The sequence below is a fragment of the Phyllobates terribilis genome, unplaced genomic scaffold (assembly GCF_046119375.1).
Source record: "Phyllobates terribilis strain yellow unplaced genomic scaffold, ASM4611937v1 Scaffold_4__5_contigs__length_816908805, whole genome shotgun sequence".
NCBI lineage: Eukaryota > Metazoa > Chordata > Amphibia > Anura > Dendrobatidae > Phyllobates > Phyllobates terribilis.
Window position 1 is genome coordinate 326,853,109 of NW_027362764.1, and position 23,966 is coordinate 326,877,074.

Sequence of the window (23,966 nt, forward strand, 5' to 3'; positions counted from 1 at the left end):
AGAACCACTGGACGTATTTCATCAACCAATGTATCATTTTGATCAGTGTAATGTCGCCCACCTGATAGTGTGTGTAGTTTACTGAGCACATTCCTGCTGACAGGTGTGCTTTAAAGGGGATGACCAGGCTCTGATTGCTTCCTCATCTGGAGGTGAGCGATATCCGTGTCATTTCATCTAACAATTGGACAATTTATGAGATAAGTACTGTGCCTTAATTTTATAAGTATATTCTATAAAGCGGTAATGAAGTTTAAATTTCACATATTCAAAGTGTGCATAAATCTTGGTGTGTACAACGTGCCACTGCACTCTTTGGTTTGTATACAATACAGTCATAGCAGCTGGCATCTGTTCACATTCATTTCATTCTGTTAAGAGGTATTGGTCATTTTTTATAGTATACTTTTGGAGGGAGTGTCTGATCCTTATTAGTTGGCAGTGCACTCCTCCCATTTAAATTTGTAGGATTTTGTTCCAAGACAACCGTATCTGAAAGATAAGGTTAGGGTCCATCCTGAGAAAGATATGCCTAGTCGTAGATGGGTGGGACACAAGAATTGGCCAATTTATTCACTAAGTACCTTCATTTTATAATTATATCACATGTAAAGCGCCATGGAATGAATTGCGCTATAATAATAATAAAATATTATTTTTATTATTATTATTATTATTATTAAGTAGAAGTAACAAGGTTTCATTTTCACATATCCAATGTTTGCATACATCTTGGTGCATACAGTGTGTTGCTACACTCTTTACTGTGTATATAATACTGTCACAGCAGCTAGCATCTGCACATGCTTTCTTCCTTCTGTTAATAGTGGGAGTTTTTTGTTTCTTAGTTGTATAAATCTACAGATATTGAAAGGCTCATGTGGAGAAAAGTAATAGTGTGATACCTGCTGCTCCCCATGTGAGCAAACAGAGTGTAAACTTGAGGTCATCAACCCCCCTCACTTCCTATTTGCAGCACTTTTTTAAGGATTCCTTGACAAAAAAAAATCATTTTTTGAAAATCTGGAAAAAATTATGAGTGTTAACCATGAGCAGGTTTCACCTCAAAATCAGTCATCAAAAAATAAGTAACAGATCAGAAATTGATTTCTTTTATAATCTTGTTTTTTTTTTTGTTTTTTTTTTCCAACCGCAGACAGGATTGACAAGTGTAATACAAAACACTACATGCTATGTTTCCTAAGGCAGAACTAAGGATGAAGCATCCTAAAATTCAACACGCCCAGTGCTCATTTTCTTTGGCTACAGATGTAGTGCTGTACACATATACTACTAGATTGCTGAACAACTGATCTAAAATAAATATGCAAAGCCAATTTAAGAACACATGGAACAAGATAAAAAAAATCATTACATTCCTTGGATATTATTCATAAATCACATACCTTATCAGTATCTTGTTCAAATAGTCTAAGTTGAAAGCATTGGTCTAATTTTAGCTTTCGATGGTGCCAAACTTGATGTAGATGTTGCCTCGTGGAATGTAGTCTATCAAGCATTGTTGATACTTTAGGTAAAAAATTTTGAAGGTCAGCATTGCCAGAGCTAGAAGTCTTTTTTGGAAAACTGTCACTGTTTTGTATCCTTTCCATGAGTTTTTGCCCTTCTATATCAAGGTCTTCAATTGGGGCTTTAGTAACCCTTTTTTTTAATTGACAATGCGAATCAATCATGTTTCGAGCACTTTCTAAATCCTGAGGCAGTTCTTTATTACCAAGCATTTCTTGTAGCTCTTCAAGCCGCAAAAGCATATGAGACGCTTTGCCAATGAAGTCTTCAAATGCCAACCGAATTTCTATCCATTCTTCATGGTTATACTCCAAGCTACCATCAAATTCGTACGTTAACTGAGAAGGATCAACAACTTTGGTAAGGCCTTCTAAAGAAACCATATTGGTCTAAGGAAGGAAAAGAAAACAGTTAAAATCGGCCTAATAAACACTAATTTTGTGTTCAATGAAGCAATGAGCAGTGTTTTTTAGTTTTAAATAAGATCTGTTCAACTTTATTTGGCATCTTACTGGCCAAAAGATCATACAGAACTATTCTCCCTTTGTCAAGGCTCTTGCAAAAAACAGAGCAAAAGATGGCGTGCAGAGTCAAACATTTCTTTTTCTTTTATGTCTTTATTCTATTTTTATATACGACATACAGACATACAGGTGCATCTCACAAAATTAGAATATCATCAAAAAGTTAAGTAATTTCAGTTCTTCAATATAAAAAGTGAAACTCATTATATAGTGTCATTACAAACAGAGTGATCTATTTCAAGTGTTTATTTCTGTTAATGTTGATGATTATGGCTTACAGCCAATAAAAACACAAAACTCATTATCTCAGTACATTAAAATAATTAACAAAAAACACCTGCAAAGGCTTAATATGCGTTTAAAAAGGTCCCTTAGTCTGTTTCAGTAGGCTCCACAATCATGGGGAAGACTGCTGACTTGACAGATGTCCAGAAGGCAGTCATTGACACACTCCACAAGGTCCCAGAGATCCAATTTTCATTTGGAAATCAAGGCTCCAGAGTCTGGAGAGGCACACAATCCAAGCTGCTTGAGGTCTAGTCTGAAGTTTCCACAATCAGTGATGGTTTGGGCAGCCATGTCAACTGCTGCTGGAGGTCCACTGTGTTTTATCAAGACCAAAGTCAGCGGAGCCGACTACCAGGAAATTTTAGAGCACTTCATGCTTCCCTCAGCTGACAAGCTTTTTGGAAATGGAAATTTCATTCTCCAGCAGGACTTGGCACCTGTCTACACTGCCAAAAGTACCAATACCTGGTTTAAAAACAACAGTATCACTGTGCTTGATTGGCCAGCAAACTCGCCTGTCCTTAACCCCATAGAGAATCTATGGGGTATTGTCAAGAGGAAGATGAGAGAAATCAGACCCAACAATGCAGACAAGCTGAAGGCTGCCATCATAGCAACCTGGGCTTCCATAACACCTCAGCAGTGACACAGGCTAATCGCCTCCATGCCACGCCGCATTGATGCAGTAATTGGTGCAAAAGGAGCCCCGACCAATTATTGAGTGCATTCACTGAACACATATTTCAGTAGGCCAACATTTCGGATTTTAAAAACATTTTTCAAACTCTTGTTATAAAGTATTCTAATTTACTGAGATAATGACTTTTGTGTTTTCATTGGCTGTAAGCCATAATCATCAACATTAACAGAAATAAACACTTGAAATAGATCACTCTGTGTGTAATGACTCTATATAAGATATGAGTTTCACTGTTTGGATTGAAGAACTGAAATAAATTAACTTTTTGATGATATTCTAATTTGTGAGATGCACCTGCATTACATCAGTTTTCTAAAATAAACACAAAACTAAATTAACACTTATGTTTTCTTTTAATGGATACAGAGAATGCCAACATTCAAGAAAAAATAAGTGATCAATAACTATAAAATGAAAAGTGGAAGAAATTAATTTAAGTCATTTATAGCTCCATATGACAACTGCAAATTTGCAAATGAACTGAAGATTTTTGTAGCCATTTGTGACAATTCCCACCTCTGTGTTGTCACTCTAAAGCAGTGTTTCCCAAACCCCATCCTCACGTTTTCAGGATCTCCTTAGTATTGCACAGGTGAGAGAATTCCTGATGCCTTGATGATACTTCAATCACCTGTGTAATACTAAGGAGATCCTGAAAACATGACCTGTAGGGGGCCATGAGGATGGGGTTTGGGAAACACTGCTCTAAAGGCTCATGTAGACAACCACATAAATCGGACGAGTGATATCCGTTTTGATTGATAGAACTTGTCCCATGTTATTCTGTGAGGCTGTGCACGTCAGCTTTATTTTTTTCTGTTTCTTTAGACTGAGTAGGTCCAAAAAAGAAATTGCATCATGCACGATTTGGCTACGAGAATTGGATGGCATTCACCAATTAAACTCTAAGGATCCGTGGAAAAATACCAGACGGCACTTTTTTGCTCCACCTCTGAGAAAATCATACCACACACTGATCAGAGTCTGATTAGCAAAATTGGACAGATTTTCTCCGATGAGAGAAAAACGGTTGTGTGACCCTAGCCTAAGAGTAGAGAAACATACTCTCCTGGTTTCTGCACCTTGCAATTATGTATGAAGGATGAAGAGTAACATACAGTGTGTGTGTAGGGCCACCATCGGGGCATTACTGCCCTTATTATTGTATGGGGCCCGGTGGACAGCAGTAAAGAGCAGGGGCCCAGTCAAGCGGCTAATGATAATTGGGAGTGGAGGGTAGGGCGAGCGAATGATGAATAGGGAGTTAGGGTAGGGAGAGCTAATGATAAATGGAGAGTGGGTGGTGGGGAGAGCACATGATGACTGGGAGTGGGGGTGGGGAGAGCAAATAATGATTTGAGGGTGGGGGAGCTCAAATAATGATGACTTGAGGGTGTGGGACGGGGAACAGCAAATTATGAATTGAAGGTGGGGAGAGCAAATCATAATGAATTGAGGGTGGGGGACAACAAATGATGATGAATTGGGGTGGGAAGAGCAAATTATAATGATGAACTGGGGGTGGGAGAGAGAGAGGACATGACAAAATGAATTGGGGTGGAGGGGGCATGTAAATATAATGTATTGGGAGAATGGGGGCGTTGAGGATGCAGGAGTGTGACTGGTAATGAATTGGGGGAAAGAGTACAGGTTCTAATTCATTCATATATTTATTAGGTGGGGAAAGTGGCTTTTTACAGTTAGTGGGGGCACAGTGGTCGATTACAATTTATATTTGGAATGTTGGGTTATATAATAACTAATTGTATATTTATGGTGGGTGCACGTCTGTATTCATCTGCGTGGTGTAGAAGTTGGGGATCTAGATAACTGTGTTATTTTATGCAGAGACGAGTTCTGGCTGGAAGACGTAATGGCCGTCTGTGCTGGATGAAGCAGAAAAGCGAAGATGAAGGACTTCAACTAGAGTCAGTGTTTTATTTGTACACTGACACTATATACTGTCTATGACTATGATTATCTGACTATGTCTGACTATGGTCTGTCTCATAAGTATGTCCCTTAAGTACCCAGAATGAAAATATGCCAGAAGTGGCCAGAAGGTACAGTAACTATTTACTAATTGTACTTCACGTTTCTTTCTTACTCACACTTAAACTTTCCCTTTATTGACCAATTCTCCACCTGGCTTCTTAACTTTCTCTCTTGCTGACATTCCCATCATCAACATGGGCGATTTCAACATCCCTACTGACACACCAGTCAGCAGCTTCCAAACTCCTGTCACTCACTTCATCCTTTGGATTCACTCAATGGTCTTCCTCAGCCACCCACACAAATGGACATACACTTGACCTTATACCAGACTGTGCTCACTATCTAGCCTCTCAATCTCTCCCCTCCCCCTATCTGACCACCATCTACTCACTTTCTCATCTCTGCCCTCTTCACCTGTCACCCATGTCCAATAACTATCACACACCCGCAGAAACTTTGCACATCTAGACACTTACAGACCCTCTGAATGTATTCCACTACTGACATCCACATCTTCACTCCACGACACAGACAGCGCCACAGCTTTCTACAATGCCACTCTATCATGAGCTATTGACTCAGTCGCCCCTCTTGTGCATGACAGAGTGCGAAGAATCAATACACAACCCTGGCACAATATCAACACTAAACAGCTTTGGCATGTGTCTATGGATACAGAGCGGAATTGGAAGAAAACACATTCACAAGATGACTTCACTGCATTCAAACAAGCGACACTCGCATTCAAATCAACCCTCACCTACGTTAAACAGGCCTACTTCACAACTCTCATATCTTCCTTATCTTACAACCCCAAACAACTATTCAACACATAACTCGCTCCTCCGCCCTCCACTGTCCCCTCCGACCTCCCTCATGGCTGCTGAGGACTTTGCCATACACTTCAAAAACAAAATTGACGAAATAAGGCAAGCTTTCATTGTCTGACCGCCACAATCCCTTTGTTCTTCAGACCATTGCCCTTCCCCTATAACCTCCCTCTCCAACATCACTGAAGTAGAGCTTACTCGCCTCCTCTCCAAATCACACCTCATCACTTGCGCACTTTGGCCCCATCCCATCTCCTCCCCAACCTCACCCCCACACTCATCCCATCCCTAACCCATCTCTTCAACCTATCACTAACTTCTGGTACCTTTCCCTCTGCTTTCAAACATGTCACAATCACGCCCATCCTCAGAAAGCCATCCCTCGACCCAACCACTTTGTCTAGCTATCGCCCCATATCGCTGCTCCCATTCGTCTTCAAACTCCTTGAGCCACATGTTCACGCTGAACTCTCCTCTCATCTAACTCTCTCTTTGACAACCAATAATCTGGCTTCTGTCCCTAGCAATCCACAGAAACTGCCCTTACCAAAATTACTAATGACCTACTTACAGCCAAAGCTAACAGACAATTCTCCATATTCCTTCTTCTAGACATGTCCTCTGTCTTTGACACAGGTGACCACTGTCTCCTACTGCAGAGTCTCTCTTCCTTTGGTGTCAAAGACCTTGCCCTATCCTGGATCTCCTCATACCTTTCCAACCGCACATTTAGCGTCTTCCACTCCCACACTACCTCTTCATCCCGCCCTCTCTCTGTTGGAGTCCCTCAAGGCTCCATTCTAGGACCCCTACTCTTCTCAATCTATACCCTTGGCCTGGGACAGCTCATAAAGTCCCATGGTTTCCAGTACCACCTGTATGCGGATGACACTCAGATCTACCTCTCTGGCCCAGACATCACCTCTCTGCTGTCCAGAATCCCAGCGTGTCTATCAGACATATCCTCCTTCTCCTCTCGCTTCCTCAAACTCAATGTGGACAAATCTGAACTTATAATTTTTCCTCCATCTCATATATCTTCCCCATCTGATAAATCTATCTCAATAAATGACATCACTCTTTCCCCTGTACCAGAAATCCGCTGCCTCGGCGTAACCCTCGACTCTGCTCTGTCCTTCAAACAACACATCCAAGCCTTCGTCACTTCCTGTCGCCTCAGAGTTCCAATGAATAATGGCACTTATGGCAATGTTAGTATTGTGTTATTATTATTAATGATCAGTATTGTAGTATTCGGTCAGTATGTGGTGGCAATATGTGGTCTGGTGATGGTATGTCAGTATTTGTTCCTTGTATGTGATATTATTCAGTCACTATGTGGTGGTAATATGTGGTCTGGCCATGATGTGACGATATTTGTCCCTTGTATGTGATATTATTGGTCATTTTAAAAAATGTATGCGACACATTCCCTTAAAGAAAAATATACCTAAAGAGAGTACTAGATATTTTAAGAAATGTTTAATATGTTAGAGTAGAGTAGAGCCCGGCCAGAAGAGTATCCTTGCTGTGATGGCAGCTTAAAAAAACTTTTAACCAAAACAAAAGCTGATGGCTATGTATGTGATCTGGTGTCCAAACATGTAGCCGCTTCCTGCGGTTTAGGCACAGTGGGGTTCAGAAGGAGGGGGCATTTGGATTTGTGAGCGCAGAAAACCCTGGATTTTATTTGAGGAGGCGGAAGCTGTCGCTTTTCTAGAGTCTTTGTTTTACCAGTAACGTGAGACCCCCTATAGTCCCAGTGATAGATGACGAACCTGAGAGGGGGCTGTTATGTGTGGGATAAATTAGGGGTTTTATTGGTAACATTTTGGGGTACATAATTTTTGATTGCTTCCAGATTAAGACTGGATCACCAGTCTACACTGTACACTTACGACGGGGCTTCTGTGTAAATCCCACAAATATGTGATTCAGACGAAACCCCCAACGGAACCACCCACCACAAAGAGGCAGAAGGAGACACTGCTCCGGTGGTCTCCATCTTTTTAGGCGCACACAGATCTGTGGTAGTAAACACTTGTGCGCTAAAAAAAGCCTAACATGACGGTAAGCCGCTGGAACAGAGACCAGTCTAAAAGGACTCCATCAGCTTCATAAGCGAGTGGCTCCATCTGGATTTTTCCTCTGAATTGCTGTTTTGGTGAATTTAGATGGAAATCCCAATGTAAGCGCTCAGTGGAGAGCGCAGGATAAACATGAGCCGAGCCTTATTCCGATTTTTTTGGAGGCAGAATGAAAAAATAGACAGCAGTACCAGAATAGTTCATATTTTTATTTTTTCACGGTTCACCATACAGTATAAATTATAAGGCGGATTTATTCTTCGGGTAGGTGCGATTATAGTGGGACCAGATTTATATTGGGGTTTTTTTAGGTTTTGTTGCTATCACACTAAAAATGTTTTTTTTTTTTTTTTTTTATATAAAGTAGTTATTTTTGTTGCAATATTCTGAGAGCTGTAACTTTTTTATTTTGTGGTGAACAGAGCAGTATGATGGCGTATTTTTGGCGGGATGAGTTGCAGATTTTTTTGGAACCATTTTGGAGCAGATAGCAATTTTTGATCTTTTTATTCATATTTTTCAGACACAGAATGAACAAAAACCAGCAATTCAGTTATTGGTTTTATTTTTTATTTTTTGCGCCATTCACCGTGCGGTAAAAGTGATAAGATAGATTTGTCCGCCAGGTCGGTACGATTACAGGGTTACCACATTAATTTATTTTTTTATGCTTTGCTATTTTTACAGACAAAAACAGTATTTTACAAAAAAGAATTCGATTTTGCATTGTCGCATTTAGAGATGAGCGAACATTTCAATGTTCGTTTGGGAAAGTTCGACGAACAAATAGACATTCGCCTAATTTATTTGCAGAATATTCAATGAACTTTTCCGAATCCCATAGGAGTCAATGGGGGGACCAAAAAAATGCATATACAACATATACAAACTGGCCCAAAAGCTGGCAAAACACATCAAATTAGATGTAGACACCAGAGTAGTGCCATCAATTGACCCAGATTACAAGGACTATAATTATTATTACTATGACAGCCACATTTATTCCGTGGTGCTTTACATGTCTAAAGGGTCATCGACTGGTACAAGAGGAGAGAGGACCCTGCATGCGAGAGCTCACAAACAATCTGAAAGGGATAGGAGAGGATACAGTAGGTCAGAATACAGCTAGTCGTGCAGCGGTAAGCTGGAGCGAGGGTTACGGCAAATTGTACGCTTGTCAAAAGAAGTGGGTCTTCAGCTTCCTTTTCAAGGTTTCCACGGTAGGCGACAGTCTGATGTGTTGGGGTATAGCGTTACACAGTAGCGGAGATGCACCGGACAAATCTTGTATGCGATTGTGAAAAGAAGAGATAAGAGGGAAGAAGAGAAGGAGATCTTGGAAGGATGGGAGGTTGCGTGCAGGTAACTAGTACAGAGAGACTAGGTCTCATGTATGGAGGAAACAGGTTTTCGATGGCTTGGTATGCCAAAGTTAGGCTTTTCAACTGGTGAGTCTGGGCAACAGGGAGCCTGGCAGGGATTGACAGAGGGGAGAAGCCTGGGAGTAGCAGGGTGACAGGTGGATTAATCGGCCAGCACAGTTTAGGATAGATTGGAGGATTGAGAGAGTGGTAGAAGGGAGGCCACAGAGCAGTAGCTTGTAGTAAAAGAGGCAGGAGATGATGAGGGCATGCACTGGTGCTTTTCTAGATGCATGGTTGAGGAATGTGCAAATCCCTGAGATACTTTGGAGTTGGAGTCAGCAGCAAGTCGAAAGGGCTTGGATCTGACATTTGAAGGACAGATCAGAGTCAAGCTCGCGGGACTGGGGAGAGTGGGCAGTCCATTCACTTTGATAGATGTGTCAGTTGGGGGGGAAGATAAGATGGTGGAAAGACGATGCATTTGATTTTATCCATGTTAAGTTTTACAAATCTAGCAGAGAAGAAAGATGAAATACAGGGCACACATTGTGGGATTCTGGTTAGTAAGGAGGTGATACCATGTCCAGAGAGGTAGATCTGTGTTTTATCAGAATAGAGGTGATAGTGAAAGCCGTAAGACCATGAGCTGTCCCAGGCCGAAGGTGTAGATGGAGAAGAGCCTGTGTCCAAGAAAATTACCCGTGCCCTCCCCAGTGCACTTACTAGGAAGGACCGCCTAACCACAAACATGTGGACAAGTGAATGTGGCCTGGGACGGTATGGAGCCAGTCCACAGTGAAAAATCAGCCACAAAGTGTCAGGGAACCCTCCCACAGACTTTTCTAAGCCAGGGCTGCTTCTCAGCAGGGTTGGACGGGCCCACCCGAGAAACGGAGAATCCCCCGGTGGGCCCCGACTTCTCCATCAGGAGAACCTTGCAGGTTGTGATGATGATGAGGCCATCCATCTCTTTAGTTTTCTGTTACATGGAATGTAAGCGCAAGTATGCAACCAGCCACCCACCGGCCGCAATAGAAAACTGCCAAATTTTTGGGCAGCTGCTCGCACTTGAAATGTTGTCTTTAAGGCTCGTTTAGGCGGAAACTTTTCACAGCCTCATGGTGGCAGCCGGGTCTCCATACTCTGTCCCCAGCCGCCACTATTTCTCCCGGTGTCGTCCCCGCCTTCCACAAGCACGAGTCCCAGAAGATTACCCGTGCCCCTCCCTCCCAGTGCACTGACTGAAAAGAACTACCTAACCACAAACATGTGGACAAGTGAATGTAGCCAGAGACAGTATGGAGCCAGTCCACAGCTTGTCGGTTAGAGTTGTATTTTACCACAGCCATATTTTTTAGCTCGGTGAAAGGACTTGGGAAACGGCATCTACTCCAGCTGTCATTTCTCCCAGGAAGTCCTCTAATGCATCTTCTTACATAAGCAATGACAGCTCTTCCAACATTAGCTCACAATTCTCATTGGTGCTTAGCCACAGACAAAGATCTTTCTTTACGCCTTGAATCTAATCACTACAGGAGTTGGACAATGGCCTGATCTGCAATGCATTTTGAGAAATAACGTGCATAAGCAAAGCCACGGTTTAGGCCACTGAAAGTCATTAAGCGAAACTCGTACAGCTTTCCCAAAGACTGAAAGAGGGGTTTCAAGACTTTCAAGACAGGCAAGACTTCCCTGTCCCCCCCAAGAGGACGACTGTCCATGTTCTCCTCCTCCTCCTCATTATCACCCAATCTGCATTGAGATGAGATGAGGCTGGGCTGCATATTTCCTTGCTCTGCATGAAATGCCTCCTCTTTAACTGTGAGCAGCGAGCGTTTCAGTAGGCAAAGAAGCGGGATGGTGATGCCAGTTATGGAGTTATCGCCACTCATCATCTTGGTGAAGTCCTCAAAGTTTTGGAGGATGGCACAGACATCCAAGCCCATTCATCAGCTCTTATGTGCGGAGGTTGACCAGAATGCCGATGGGCGTGTTGAAGCTGGTACTCAACAACTGCCCTCTGCTGCTCACAAATCCTTCCCAACATCTGCAACGTTGATTTCCAACATGTGGCACCAGGGCTGTGGAGTCGGTGAGCCAAACCTTTGACTCAGACTCCTCAATTTCCATGACACCAACTCCCTCATACAAGGCTCATGTTTAATTGATAAATTTACTGTAGCACAGATTCATCTCAGCTATAAGTGTAAAGCCTAACATCAGGAATAGGACAGACATTTATAGGACATTTCATAACTTTCCCAAATTCTGCCCTACAAACTGCATAGAACTACTGTACCCAATTTACTATACAGTACAGACCAAAAGTTTGGACACATCTCATTTAAAGATTTTTCTGTATTTTCATGACTATGAAAATTGTACATTCACACTGAAGGCATCAAAACTATGAATTAGCACATGTGGAATTATATACTTAACAAAAAAAGTGTGAAACAACTGAAAATATGTCTTATATTCTAGGTTCTTCAAAGTAGCCACCTTTTGCTTTGATGACTGTTTTGCACACTCTTGGCATTCTCTAGATAAGCTTCAAGAGGTAGTCACCGGAAATGGTCTTCCAACAATCTTGAAGGAGTTCCCAGAGATGCTTAGCCCTTTTTGGCCCTTTTGCCTTCACTCTGCGGTCCAGCTCACCCCAAACCATCTCGATTGGGTTCAGGTCTGGTGACTGTGGAGGCCAGGTCATCTGGCGTAGCACCCCATCACTCTCCTTCTTGGTCAAATAGCCCTTACACAGCCTGGAGGTGTGTTTGGGGTCATTGTCCTGTTGAAAAATAAATGATGGTCCAACTAAACGCAAACCGGATGGAATAGCATGCCACTGCAAGATGCTGTGGTAGCCATGCTGGTTCAGTATGCCTTCAATTTTGAATAAATCCCCAACAGTGTCACCAGCAAAGCACCCCCACACCATCACACCTCCTCCTCCATGCTTCACGGTGGGAACAAGGCATGTAGAGTCCATCCGTTCACCTTTTCTGCGTCGCCCAAAGACACAGTGGTTGGAACCAAAGATCTCAAATTTGGACTCATCAGACCAAAGCACAGATTTCCACTGCTCTAATGTCCATTCTTGTGTTCTTTAGTCCAAACAAGTCTCTTCTGCTTGTTGCCTGTCCTTAGCAGTGGTTTCCTAGCAGCTATTTTACCATGAAGGCCAACTGCACAGAGTCTCCTCTTAACAGTTGTTGAAGAGATGTGTCTGCTGCTAGAACTCTGTGTGGCATTGACCTGGTCTCTAATCTGAGCTGCTGTTAACCTGCGATTTCTGAGGCTGGTGACTCAGATAAACTTATCCTCAGAGGAAAACAAAAACAGTAGGAGCGCCAATGGTGAAGAACCTGAGGTTTGGGGGGGGGGGGGGGATGAAGGGGGAGATGTTGTGACCACTCACCTGGTCCTGTTGTGCAAAGGAGCACGGCACAACAAGGGAAAACGCTTCCAGGTGGGAGTCTGTAAGATGACAGCAGCTTAGCAGGAACTAATGTGGGGAGCTTCTGTCTGCTTCAGCAGTCACATGACCAGGACCGTGTGACCGAAGTGGGCGTTCCACAATGACATCACGGCAGGTCCTGTAGTAGGCTAGTTGTAAACAGAGCAGCTTCCACCGCTCTCCACAGGGGAGATTAGCAATCAAGAAAGAAGGAATTCTGCGGTGTTAGTGAAGCGCTAGAACTAGACAGGGAATTAGGTTATAACACACAAACCTTTTATTGTTTAGTACGCTCTCCCAACGCCACATTAGAGAGCGTACTAAACAATAAAAGGTGTGTGTGTTATAACCTAATCTAGCGCTTCACTAACACCGCATAATTCCTTCTTTCTTGAAACTTATTCTCAGAAGCAGAGGTGACTCTTGGTCTTCCTTTCCTGTGAGCCAGTTTCTTTGTAGCGCTTAATGGTTTTTGCAACTGCACTTAGGGACACTTTCAAAGTTTTCCCAATTTTTTGCACTGGCTGACCTTCATTTCTTAAAGTAATGATGGCCACTCGTTTTTCTTTACTTAGCTGCTTTTTTCTTGCCATAATACAAATTCTAACAGTCTATTCAGTAGGACTATCAGCTGTGTATCCACCAGACTTCTGCACAACACAACTGATGGTCCCAACCCCATTTATAAGGCAAGAAATGTCACTTATTAAACCTGACAGGGCACACCTGTGAAGTGAAAACCATTTCCGGTGACTACCTCTTGAAGCTCATCAAGAGAATGCCAAGAGTGTGCAAAGCAGTCATCAAAGTAAAAGGTGACTACTTTGAAGAACCTAGAATATAAGACATATTTGCAGTTGTTTCACACTTTTTTGTTAAGTATATAATTCCACATGTGTTAATTCATAGTTTTGATGCCTTCAGTGTGAATGTACAATTTTCATAGTCATGAAAATACAGAAAAATCTTTAAATGAGAAGGTGTGTACTGTATATTTTAGGAGTCAGAGTCGGTCCATTTTATACCAACTCAGACTCAACAGCCCTCATGGTGAGATTGCACAACAGTCGGTGAGCTGGAAGCTGCAAACGCTGAAGAACTGCCAGGGTGGCGGAAACTATAACTAACTTTCTCAAATGGGCACACATGCATTGTACTTTCACAAGCAGCTGTGGCAGATCTGGGTAGGTTTTGAGAAATCGCTGAACCACTAAGTTGAGCACACTTAGTGCTCTCTCATTACTAATGTGTAACCCTGTATGGAGAACAATATCAGCACCGAAAAACTGAAAGATGAAATATAGCCTGCTTTATATACCACGGTACTAAGAAAACCTATTTAGATTCTACCCCATGACAAAAATATCTGCACCAAACAATTAATTTCACTAGAGTAGAACTAGTATATTGGTGACCGACAACTCTTTCTCTACAGCCAAACCCAATGGAGACCCAATCAGGATTCTCCACATTTCCAAAAATTAGTGGCAGACACCAGCAAAGTGGCATCAATTTCACTACAGTACAAATAGTATAATTAGGACCGACACCTCTTCTACTAAAGCCAACCCAGTAGATGGAGACACAATCAGGACTGTTCACATTTAAGAAAATAAGGGCTTAAGACCTTTCCATTGCCAACAGATTGAAGTTGGTGTAGTTCAACGTTTTAGCTTTGTCATGTGTAGGAGTAAACAATCTTTTACGTGACCGCAACTGCGGGACCGAGGGCCGGCTGCAGTGCTGAGAGAGGGCAGAGTACGGTGAAACGGAAAAACTGCTAGACCGTGAGTGAGGAGCAGGTGGAGATTTTTGGACTGAGAAACATATGGTGTGCTCAGTGACACAAACATCAGGCATGTGCGCTTTTGTTACAGCTGACGGACTCTCAGCCTGACTAAAGCAAATATACAACCGTAGCTTCTGCGGTCGGAGACCTGCGCGACAATACTTGCCGCGATAACAGAGGAGGAGGAGGAAGCAGCAGATTCATTTGATGGGGCGGCTGATGGTTGTTTATTGAAAACCAATTTTGAGCTTATCATGTTTGTGTACCCCTTTGTGGAGAATAATATCTGCACCAAATAATACAATTTCAGTACAGTATAACTATATAAATGGATGGAGACCAAAACCTCTTCCACAATGACCAACTCAGAAGATGGAGACCTAACCAGGGGTGTTCACATTTCCCAAAATTAGGGCCTAACACCAACAAAGTGGCATCAGTTTCACTAGAGTATAAGTATTGCAAAGGACCAAAACCTCTCCACTACAGCCAAATCCAATAGATGGAAACCCAATCTGAATTCTCCACATTTCCAAAAAAATAGTGGCAGACACTAGCAATGTGTTATCAATTTTACTACAGTAGAAAGACCCACACCTTTTCTGTATAGTCAACTCAGGAGATTGAGACCTAACCAGGACTGTTAACATTTCCCTAAATTAGGGCCTACCACCACCGAAGTGGCATCAATTTAATCAGACTACAAGTAGTTTAACAGAGACCCAAACCTCTCCCACTACAGTCAACCCAACAGATGGAAACACAAACAGGATTTTCCACATTTCCCAAAATTAAGGCCTAAAACCTGCAGCAGCAAGAGCAGGCACAGAAGCCATATCACAGACAGCAATACCGTGAGATCAATGCAGCACACTAAAAACTACATCGCCTACTCTGTACAGTCTTCAATTGGGGTGCAAAAGTCCTTGGAGATCCATGACTTGTTCATCTTCATGAAAGTTAGGTGGTCTACACTTTCATGGTATAGCTGGCTGCGCTTATCCATCAAGACACCACACCAACAGCGCTGAAGACACGTTCTGAGAGAATGCTGGCTGCCTGGCATGATAAAACCTCCAAGGCATGACAGGCGAGCTCAGGTCATTCATCCATTTTTGAAGGCCAAAATGTAAAAGGGTCCAAATGCTCCCTGATGGTATTCATATTAAGCTCTAGATACTTCTCTAGATACTTTTCCTCTGCAACAGCTCTGCACACACCTGAATTTCAGTGACACTAAATGACAAGGTAAGATATGGCCAGCCGTATAATGTTACTAACAGACTAAAGAAATTTTTTAGTGTGGATGAGGCCGATAAAACATACGAAATATTCTCCAAACAATTTCAAACCGAGATGTCCCCTGTTCTATCACGTTAGTAACATCAGAAAGTATATTTTTACTGTGTATAAGGCCTGTATATCATAAAAGATATGATAAGAACAATTTCAAACTGAGATGTCCCCTGCTGTATAATGTTAGGAACAGAAGAAAGTATTTTTTTTTAGTGTGGATGAGGCCTGTATAACATAGGAAATATTATCCAAACTATTTCAAACCGAGATGTCCCCTGCTGTATCACATTAGGAATAGAATTTTTTTTTTTACTGTTTATGAGCCCAGTATGACATAGAATATATGCTCCAAAATATTTCAAACTCAGATCTAGCCTGCTGTATCACGTTACTCGGAGCAAAAAATATTTTTTTTGTTACTCTGCATAAGCTCTGCGTACAGCTGAATTTGACCGCCACTGACGTAGTAGCTGGCTTATAGCACAGTGTATCACGTTTGTCCCACGAAAAAATATTTTTTGGACTGTGCCTAGCAAGACAAAAATTGTATTCTTTACTCTGAAAACGGGGGAAGTTCAAAGCCACTAAAATAGTATCTGGCTTTTAGAAGACTGGATCACTTTCGCCACACTAAAAAAACTTTTGTGGACTCTGCCTGCCAACCAAAAAAATTGATTTGTTTTACTGTGCGTACAGCTGCATTTCACGCAGCCAAAAAAGTAAAAACTGGGCTAACACAGCGTGAACTATCACATTAGCAACAGAAAACAAAAAGATTTTTGTGCTCTGCAATCAGAAGCTTTGCAGACTCCGCATAAAACAGAATTTCAACCCCACAAATTGAAAAAGTGGGCTGTGCTTGCTTGCTTAATTGATCACATTAGCAAGTGCAAGAATAGATTTTATAGTATACTTATGCAAGGAGCTCAAAACAAGCAGTGCACAACATTGTTGTATGGCATGGGCCCTCTATTTCTGTATGAATCTCAGTACTTGCACAAGAAAACAAAAAATGTGCTGCACCATCGATTGCACAGGTGCACAGGCCAGAAATTATCTACACTAACTGACTTCCACACAAGTGCCCATCTAGCTAGCCATTATCTGTCAATACACAGGAGCACACTGAGCTGCGTCTGTCTCCCCAGCAGTTACATAGACAGAATGGCGCTGAGGAAACATGGCCGGTTTTTATATGGAGAGGACGTGATTTCAGCAGCCAATTGCATAAGCCCTTTTGTCTGTACAGTGTGGATGCTTCCTGCACTCTGATTGGCTGGCCGAACTTTCATGACTTGAAGTTACAGCCTACCAGGGGGAAAAAAAAGTGCGCCGCTGATTTGACCTGTTCTGAGCTCTCCACAGCCCCCACACACAGCTACCACGTCTCCCCGCTCAACATACACTTGCACTATGCTACCAAAACTGTTCAAAACGCTGTGGTTGACCCATATTCGCGTTCCCGCGCTCATTCGTAAAATAATTTACGATTTTAAGAAATTTTGCTCGCCTTTCCAATCACGAATCCAAATGTTAGAGTCGAATTTGAAACTTTAGAACAATCGTCAAGAAATTCGCTCATCACTAGTCGCATTCTGAGAGCTGTAACTTTTTTTTTTTTTCCCCGAATGAGCCATATTATGGCTTGTTTTTTGTGGGATGGTATGGTGTTTTTATGTAATTTTTTTTTTTACGTACGACTTTTTGATCACTTTTTATTCACTTTTTTTGTGAGTCAGTATGATGAAAAAGCTTAATTTTCGGTGATTTTCTTTTTTTTATTACGGCATTCGCCAGAAAGATTAAATAATGCCACAGTTTTATATTGCGGGTCGTTCCGGACTAGTCGATACCAATTATGCGTACATTTTTCGCTAATTTTTGTTTTATCACAAACGCTGCATTTTGAGCAGCGAAACAGATTTTAGTGTTTTGTCAGCGCTTTTTTTTAAATTTTTTTAATTTTTTACACATTTTATTTAACTTTTTTTTACTTTTTCACCAAGTCCCACTGTGGGACATGTGTGATTGATAGCTGGTCTCATACTCTGAAGTACCTCTGTACTGCAGCGCATGAGACCTGTCAGTGAGTCATGTCTGATGCACTGACTCTGTCTGAGTTCCAGCTTATTGCTGGATCTCACAGGCTAACATACACTGGGATCACCACATGATCTCAGGGTACCATGGTAACCATCGGGACCCGCGATTCTCATCGCGTGGGTCCGATGGTTACTAAGGGGGTCGCAAGACCCCCTGGTAAGCACTTTAAATACCATTGACAGCGGTATTTAAGGGGTTATTTTGCCCCGATCGACATCGAGACTGGCAGGGGCCGATACCGCAGGGTGTCAGCTGTAACACACAGCTGACACCCGCAGGAATTGCGGCCGCCGGGCAGAGCTATTTACTTATTTTACAGCCATGCATTTTAACGGCGCTGTGGAATAAGTACCCTTAATGACCACCGTAAAAATGCGTTACGGCGGTTGTTAAGGGGTTAAGAATAGAGATGAGCGTTGTTCGACTAGAACTGTTCACCAATCTCACATTCGAGCTGTTTTGGGCGGTGTTCGAGTCGTTCGACGAACGCGAACGATTTGCAAAAAATTCGGCTATTCGAGGTTATGTTCAATAACTGTTCGTGCACCAAAAACGTAACTGGATTTTTTCACAGTAATACTGTAATCAATAGTGATGAGCGAGCATGATGGTCACTGCTTGGGCGGGAGCTCGGGTCCCCGTCCTGTATGTCTGGCGCTATTTAGAGCACCAATCATGCAGGGATTGTCTGACACTCACTGTAATGTCACAGCCATGGTGGTTGTGGCATTACAGTGGTTGCCCAAATCGATGGGAACTGTGCTCACAGTGAAACATGAAAAGCCGGCAATTCAGCATCGGCATACACCGGTACCCGACAATTTAGAACAGAAAAAATAGAGAATCACACATAGATTAGATAGATAGAAACATGTCAGTCACATAAATAATAAGTACAGTGATAGTGTCGATTACTGTACTTGTCATTTAGTGTTAAAATAAAGGATTTATTAAAAAAAAAATTGGCGTGGGGTTCCCCGTAATTTTAATCTCTAGCGGACGTTAAGCAGACGGCTGGGGCAGATGTTTGAAGCCTGGGAAAGGGGTAATACCCACGGAGCTTCCCAGGCTACTAATATCAGCCCCCAGATGAATACCTAGCCTTTACTAGCTATTAAAATGGGGGACCCAAAAAAAATGAGATGGGGTCCCCCTATTTTAATAGCTAGCAAAGGCTAGGCAGACAGCTGGTGGCTGATATTAATAGCCCAGGAAGGGTGCCATGAATATTGGCCCCCTCCCAGGCTAGCAACACCAGCCGTCAGCCGCCCCACAAATGGCACTTAGCCTCGCTCTTCCCACTGCCCTGTGGCAGTGGCAGTGGGGTAATAGGGTTGGGGTTGATGGCAGCTTATAATGCCAGCTGACATCAAGCCCAGGTTAGTAATGGAGCGGCGTCTATAAGACACCCCCATTACTAACTCCATAGTGAAAGTTAAAAAAAAAAAAACACAAACACCCAGAATAGAGTCCTTTAATTGAAATAAAGACACAATTCTTTAATGTTCTAAATTAAACTCTACTTACCGTCACGCCCATTCCAGCTAAAGCCAACGATCTCCTGCAATAAAAGTAAAATAATAAACCAACCTCATCCTTACCTTTCCATGGTTCCCACGACAGCTTCAGCTCTGCTACATCGAGATGACAGGCTGGACCGCAGCAGAACGCTGCCATCCAGCTTGTCATGCCGCAGACACTGAGAAGCTCCTCAGTGAAGCTCCTCAGTGTCTCACTGTGACGGCATCCAGATGAGCCGAGTTCATGTCCAATGAACTCAGCTCACCTCATTCACGTCACTAACAGCGTGGGAGAATTCTCCTGCGCATGCGGGAGCCCACGACATTTTTTTTATTTTTATTTTTTTTAATTTTAGGCTCTGTGCCCATAATTCAGACGTAACAGCACTTTAGACGCAAATTTTTGCTGCGTCCAAAACATTGCATTCTATTGAATGCAGGTAAATCCACATGTGTTCACTGAACCACATTCAATACTTTCTAGTGGTCAAATTTCTTTTGTGGAGACTAGTGACTCCGCAAGAGAAATTGACATGCTGCGGTCCTGAAAGAGGCGCCGCATGTTACTCTCCATGGGTGATTCGCAGCCTCTGATGCACGCATAGTGGACATGGGATTTCTAGAGATCCCATCCACTATGCTGTAACATCTGGAAGCTGCGGGTTTGACGCTGTATAAACATGTAGCGTCAAACCTGCAGCGGCTCTTGACCGCGGCCACGTACCCAAACTCACCCGCAGCATGTCAATTTCTGTAGCGGATATGCCACTCTCCGCTGCAGATTTTGACCGATTGAAGTGTGTGTCATTATATTCGGTGGATTCACATCTACAGACAACAAAAGTGCGGCATTAGAACACCGCGTTTTTGAAGCAACATAAATACCTAGTGTCCAAACCACTGCTGAGTGATGATCGAAGGAAGTAAGCGCTAACGAACAAGCTGTGATATGTTATTTAATGGCCAGAGAAATGTTTGCCTAATGGCACCTTCCCAGGCTGAAAAATACAGCTCACAGCAGTCGTATAAATTATATGAATTGAAATGCTAATGAAGATTGGGTGAATGGGACTATCTGACACCCAGCTCTTTTGTTTGGTGATGTCAAGGTGTCAATCAGACGTTTTCATGACCAAAGTAAAGAAACCACACAGACACAGTGTAAACACTTTATTTGAAATACAACAGACCCATTATTTAATCATTTAAATGAACCAATATACTCACATCAGTTCTTATGGTAATCCAAGGGCTTAAGCAATGTCCCACCAAATAACTTTATTTAGCTCCAAAAACCATTCACTGATGCTCAAAAACGCTTAAAAAAACAAATGAAAAAACGAGTCAAAAACGCAAGTAAATCCGCATGCGTTTTTTTCTGCCAGAGAGAAGCAAAAACGCTCAGGAAATTTCTGCTTCAATTCCTGAACGTGTGCACATACCCGAAATGTGACGTGGTCCCTAAAAAAATGGTTTTGTAAATTTTGTTTCACTGGTCAACTTTTAACCCTTCTAACTTTCAAAATTGTGCTGATGTAAAGTAGACATGTGGGAAATGTTATTTATTAACTATTTTGTGTGACATATCTCTCTGATTTAAAGGCATGAAAACTCAAAGTTCGAAAATTGCAAAATTTTCACCAAATTTCCGATTATTTCACAAATAAACGCAAGTCATATCGAAGAAATGTTACCATCATGAAGTACAATATCTCACGAAAAAACAATCTCAGAATCAGTGGGATCCGTTGAAGCGTTCCAGACAGTAGCGTAGCTACCGGGGCGGGCAGAGGGGGCCACACGCTCGAAGGAGGCACGCCTGTGCGCATGCCGATACAGTTACACTCCAGGCAGACTCATTGAGCAGGAGGGGGGGGCCCTAGTGCCAGCATCGCTTCCTCCCCGCAAGCTCAGTGATGAGAGGGGGGCATTATGCTAAAGACTCTGCCTATGGGAAGGGGTGGGGGGGGCATTATACTAAAGACTCTGCCTATGGATGGGGGGAGGGGGCATTATACACTGCTCAAAAAAATAAGGGGAACACTCAAATAACACATCCTAGAGCTGAATGAATGAAATATTCTCATTGAATAATTTGATATGAGCAAAGTTGAATGTGCTGACAACAAAATCACACAAAAATCATCAATGGAAATCAAATGTATTAACCAATGGAGGCCTGGATTTGGAGTCACCCCCAAAATTAAAGTGGAAAAACACACTACAGGCTGATCCAACTTTGATGTAATGTCCTTAAAACAAGTCAAAATGAGGCTCGGTATTGTGAGTGGCCTCCACATGCCTGTATGATCTCCCTAAAATGCCTGGGCATGCTCCTGATGAGGTCGCGGATGGTCTCCTGTGGGATCTCCTCCCAGACCTGGACTAAAGCACCCGCCAACTCCTGCACAGTCTGTGGTGCAACATGAAGTTGGTGGATGGAGCGAGACATGATGTCCCAGAAGTGCTTAATCGGATTCAGGTCTGGGGAACGGGCGGGCCAGTCCATAGCTTCAATGCCTTCATCTTGCAGGAACTGCTGACATACTCCAGCCACGAGGTCTGGCATTGTCCTGCACTGGTAGGAAGCCAGGGCCAACCGCACCAGCATATGGTCTCACAAGGGGTCTGAGGATCTCATCTCGGTACCTAATGGCAGTCAGGCCACCTCTGGCGAGCACATGGAGGACTGTGCAGCCCCCCAAAGAAATGCCACCCCAAACCATTACTGACCCACTGCCAAACCAGTCATGCTGAAGGATGTTGCAGGCACCAGATCGCTCTCCACGGCGTCTCCAGACGTCTGTCACATGTGCGCAGTGTGAACCTCCTTTCATCTGTGAAGAGCATAGGGCGCCAGTGGCGACTTTGCCAATCCTGGTGTTCTGTGGTAAATGCCAAGCATCCGGCACGATGTTGGGCTGTGAGCACAACCCCCATCTGTGGACGTCAGGACCTCATACCACTCTCATGCAGTCGGTTTCTAACCGTTTGTGCAGACACATGCACATTTGTGGCCTGCTGGAGGTCATTTTGCAGGGCTCTGGCAGTGCTCCTCCTGTTCCTCCTTGCACAAAGGCGGAGGTAGCGGTCCTGCTGCTGGGTTGTTGCCCTCCTACGGCCCCCTCCACGTCTACTGGTGTACTGGACTGTCTCCTGGTAGCGCCTCCAGCCTCGGGACACTTCGCTGACAGACACAGCAAACCTTTTTGCCACAGCTCGCATTGATGTGTCATCCTAGATGAGCTGCACTACCTGAGCAACTTCTGTGGGTTGTAGAGTCCATCTCATGCTACCACGAGTGTGAAAGCACAACCAACATTCAAAAGTGACCAAAACATCAGCCAGTAAGCATTGGTACCGAGATGTGGTCTGTGGTCCCCACCTGCAGAACCACTCCTTTATTGAGTGTGTCTTGATAATTGCCAATAATTTCCATCTATTGTCTATTCTATTTGCACAACAGCATGTGAAATTGATTGTCAATCAGTGTTGCTTCTTAAGTGGACAGTTTGATTTCTCAGAAGTTTGATTTACTTGGAGTTATATTCTGTTGTTTAAGTGTTCCCTTTATTTTTTTGAGCAGTGCACTAAAGACTCGGCCTATGAGGAGGGGGGTGGGGAACATTATACTAAAGACTTTTCCTATGGGGAGGGGGGAGAGCATTATACTAAAGACTCTGCCTATGGGGAGTGGGGGAGCATTATACTAAAGACTCTGCCTATGAGTAGGGGGGAGCAATATGCTACAGACTCTGCCTATGGGGGGAGAGCATTATACTAAATACTCTGCCTACGGGGAGGGGGGGTGGAAGCATTATACTAAAGACTCTGCCTATGGGGAGGGGAGGTGGAAGCATTATACTAAAGACTCTGCCTATGAGGAGGGGAGGAAGCATTATACTAAAGACTCTGCCTATGAGGAGGGGTGAAGCATTATACTCAAAACTCTGCCTATGGGGTGGCATTATACTGAAGACTCTGCCTATGGGGATGTGCATTTTGCTATATGAAGGACTATGGGAAGTGCATTATACTATATTAAGGATTATCTGGTGTACTATACTATATGTAGACTGTTCATACAGTGTGGGAAATAATGTGGGGTCTTTGCACAGTGTGGGGGTCATCATACAGTGTGGGAGATAATGTGGGGTCTTCGCACAGTATGGGGGCCATCATACAGCGTGGGATACAATGTGGGGGCATTATACTGTGTATAAGAGAGCATCATACTGTGTAGAAGGGAGCAGTACATTGGGGAGACTCAGGACATTATTAAATGTTAAGTGGGCACTTATCGTTATAGGGGAACTCAGGTTATTTTGACTGTCAGAGGGGCACACAGAGGGCATTATTACTTTTTAGGGGGCAATATGTGGGTACTGTTTTCTAGGGCACTTGCACAGGGGCATTACTATATTCTAGAGGTTTATTTTACCATCTAGAGAGCACACAGCAGGTGCAGTAATAGGGACAC

The 23,966-nt window shown here is 43.1% G+C and overlaps 1 protein-coding gene across 7 annotated transcripts in view; it reads right to left on the reverse strand.

Moving 5' to 3' along the window:
* The window catches only part of LOC141265383 (triple functional domain protein-like), a 1,868,493-nt gene that overhangs the window by 1,673,360 nt on the left and 171,167 nt on the right, over window positions 1-23,966 (reverse strand). For all 7 annotated transcript variants that reach the window (XM_073678400.1, XM_073678401.1, XM_073678399.1 and 4 more), the window contains one exon: window positions 1,407-1,919. In XM_073678400.1, the coding sequence (XP_073534501.1) occupies window positions 1,407-1,919 (513 nt within the window). The remainder of the gene's footprint in view (window positions 1-1,406; window positions 1,920-23,966) is intronic.